The sequence below is a fragment of the Salvia splendens genome, chromosome 22 (genome assembly GCF_004379255.2).
Source record: "Salvia splendens isolate huo1 chromosome 22, SspV2, whole genome shotgun sequence".
Taxonomy (NCBI): Eukaryota; Viridiplantae; Streptophyta; class Magnoliopsida; order Lamiales; family Lamiaceae; genus Salvia; species Salvia splendens.
The window spans coordinates 5,012,955-5,016,725 of NC_056053.1; the positions used below are offsets into that span (position 1 = coordinate 5,012,955).

Consider the following 3,771-nt stretch of genomic DNA (forward strand, 5'->3'; position numbering starts at 1 on the left):
ATATTGCATATCGTTACGGTTGAAACTAGATTGTGGATGAAAATGAGAATGCTATAGTGGATGCACAATACTACAAATCTGATAGGGACATGATATTCTATTTTATTCCGGAAGGGAGCTGATATTCTCTTCGTATATTTATTTAGTTTATTTATGTTTTAGTATTATTTAGTTATTATGATTTTATTTACTTTCCCTAATAGTTAGGATTTTATTTGCTTTGATTTGCTTTCCTAGTTTATAGGAGACTTTTTGTACCACACATATTTATTTATAATATGTGTGGAGTCTTTCATTATTATTATTAAGCAGAATGAATTAAATTAATATTTATCATTCTCTCCCTACGGTTCTCCCTCTTCTTGGAGAAACCGATTTCTATCCTATCTCTCTCAATTCACGCCTATTTCTCTCAAATAACTCCTTTGATAGGTAAAAGCCTATCAAAATCTACGATTATTTTTTCCTTTTAAATTATTAATTTTATATTAAAATCCGTGTAATCATTACCGAGAATCTGAATGAATGGATCTTCATACACCCCTTATTGTAAATACTCTCTCCGTCCATGAAAAATATAGCACATTTGTCATTTTTGGTTGTCCACAAAAAATAGAGCACATCTAAAAAATAAAAATTTTCAACAACTTCTCTCTTACTTTTTTCCTTTCTCTCCTACTAATAATATGGATCTCACCTTCCATTAACCCTACTTCTCTCATTCTTTTTTCCCTTCTCTCCTACTTTATCAATTCCATATTAAAATCTGTGTCATTCACAATGTGTCCTATTTTTTATGGACGGAGGGAGTAATAAATACTCGCTGATTGAATAATTAATATACTTAATGCTTTACTACTATATAATAATATTATCTATATATGACATTTTAGTACATATAAAATTGGACAGATCCGACGCAATTTACGCTGATTTCGGCAATTTCTTCTCTCTCATCACCACAACTTGTCGACAAAGGATAATATTTTTTATTGCCTTCTTGTGAAACAATGGCGTCTTGTGACACCCAAATCTTTGTAATTTTTTCCCCCTCCACCAAAGTGGATTCCCTCTTGTAGTCTTGCAAGTTCACATGCACTAGCCTTACTTTTTTGGTTTAGGTAATTTTATTGGCTCACATATATACTCCACCAAAATTAATACTCCCTATATCATACACATTTCAATTTGACCAATCACGGGTTCAACAGCTTCACAAAATGGTAAAATTTTGCAGCTGCAAAGCTTCAATTTTTGGGGGCCACTTCTGCTTGTTTAATGTCAAGATTGCTGTGACTACTCAATCATGCCTTAACCCTATTATCAATTTATCAATGTTGTACTACTATTGATCATTCCAAAACCCCTTAACTCAATTAAGAGGAATTTTAGTAGAAACTCATGATTTTCATATAATATCTCCAAAAAAAAGCAAATAGCTTGTGGTTTTGTAGACAATCTAAGACAGCACATAGTTTTGGCCTCCATTTTGCCTATAAAAGAATTGGTTTGCAACACATCCAAAACTACCCCTCCCAATCATGGGCAACCTCAATCTCTTCCAAACCCTAATTCTTGCTCTCAACTTGGGGTTTTTGCACCTCTCCCTAGCATGCCCATATTGTCCGAACCCAAACCCCAAACACCCCCCTAAGATCAAGCCACCCCCGCCTGAGTCACCACCCCATGGCCCCCCCTACAAGCCACCCCACACCCCCAAGCCACCCTCTCATCATCACACCCCTCATGTGCCTAAGCCACCCATCCACCACCCTCCTAACCACCCGAACCCATCACCGCACGTGCCTAAACCACCCGTTGTCCACCCCCCGGTCAACCCTAAACCGCCACATACCCCTAAACCACCCATTGTCCACCCCCCGGTAAACCCTAAACCACCACATACCCCTAAACCACCTGTTGTCTACCCCCCGGTAAACCCTAAACCACCCATTGTCTACCCCCCGGTAAACCCTAAACCACCCGTTGTCTACCCCCCAGTCAACCCTAAACCACCAGTTGTCTACCCCCCGGTAAACCCTAAACCACCCGTTGTCTACCCCCCGGTCACCCCGGCCCCGCCGACCAATCCCGAGCCACCGACCACTCCAACCCTACCGCCGCCGGAAACGCCATGTCCGCCGCCTCCACCGGCCGTGTCACCACCGCCGCCGCCACAAACATGCCCGACGCTAAAGCTGGACGCGTGCGTGGACGTGCTAGGCGGGCTGATCCACATAGGGATCGGGAGCGGCGCGAAGGAGGCGTGCTGCCCGGTTCTCGGCGGGCTGCTGGACCTAGACGCGGCGCTGTGCCTCTGCACGACCATTAAAGCGAAGCTGCTCAACATCAACATCATCATTCCCATTGCTCTTCAGCTCCTCCTCGAATGCGGCAAGACTCCACCTTCTGGCTTCCAATGCTCTGCTTGAACAATCCACCAATCTATGCTACTTTTCTCCAAAATTAATTGTGTTAGGGTTTATCGTTTCCTTTCTTCTTCTTTTTATTTTTATTTTTTTTAATTGAGTTTGCATTGTAGTAGTAATTTTCTGATTCGAAACGAATGTTAGTACTACTATTCGTTGAATGATCTTTCTTTGCATACATCATGGCTTTAATTTTTCTTTTTTTGCTTTTTTTTTTACTTGAGATTTGATGCAAATGCACAAATTATTAGTAACATCGTACAGACATGAATCATTGAAGCCCACTTGATTAATTATTTACTATGACCCAAAAAAGCTTCACGATTTTAGAAATTTATGGGTCATCGTCAACCTTTTTGGCAGTGTTAAATCATGTATTTTGGCTTTTTCCTGATTTTTCGCCTATGCCTTTATTTCTATATTATTCACGTGCCTCATTTAGTCATTTGTCATTTCCATAGTTTTTTTAATTTTATCATTTCCGTAGTTATTTACATAAGGAATCAATCGTTTTCAACATATACAATATTATATCTAAACTAAAAATTATTAGAATAACTGTGGATAGTTATTATATAAAAATAATTATCAGAAATTTTCTAATGTATGTCACCTATAAATAAGCGTATTAAAAGTGCATAATAGTACGGACTCGATATATTTGTTCATTTACCTTTCAATTTGTACGGACTCGATTGATTCTTATGACAATTTACAAAAGAATCAATCGTTTTGAACATATAATAGGTCCACTTTGTTAAAAAGTGATGAGAGGCGAGAAATGAATTTGGGGATTAGGCCCAAAAACAATTAATATGTTAAGAGTAGAATTCTGAGCCCAATAGGGATTTATATACCCTTTGTTTTCAGTCCAATTAAAAATTCAATTTCGTGAGTGGAATTTTGAATTGTCTTAAAATTATTGTCTAACCGTGTTTCATGTTAAATTATTAGTTTGATCCATATGTACAAAACTCAATCAGCACAATAACTAAATCAACATATGTTAAAAAAAACTCAATCGATATATGTTAAGAATTGAATCATTATAAGTTAAAAACTCTATCAACATACATTAGAAACACAATAAAAAAAATCTATATAATTAATACGATCAACATATATTACAAGCACAATCAACATGTATCACACATTGAAATCAATATATAGCTAAATCTGTACAAATGAAAATACTCGCCGGAAAAACAATAAAAACGATGTTTTTGACCCTTAAACGATCTCCCCGGCCTATATTGCAACCACCATTTGTGAGATTATTTTCTGATTTTGGCATTTTTAGTAATTTTTTATTCAGATTCATTGTATGCATATTAGCATGTGC

General features: G+C 37.4%; 1 protein-coding gene across 1 annotated transcript; it reads left to right on the forward strand.

Moving 5' to 3' along the window:
* Nucleotides 1–1,513: 1,513 nt before the first annotated feature.
* LOC121787947 (36.4 kDa proline-rich protein-like) lies at nucleotides 1,514–2,607 on the forward strand. Its single transcript, XM_042186790.1, has one exon. It carries the CDS (start codon nucleotides 1,542–1,544, stop codon nucleotides 2,430–2,432), a length of 891 nt encoding a protein of 296 aa, XP_042042724.1. The 5' UTR covers nucleotides 1,514–1,541; the 3' UTR covers nucleotides 2,433–2,607.
* Nucleotides 2,608–3,771: the final 1,164 nt, after the last annotated feature.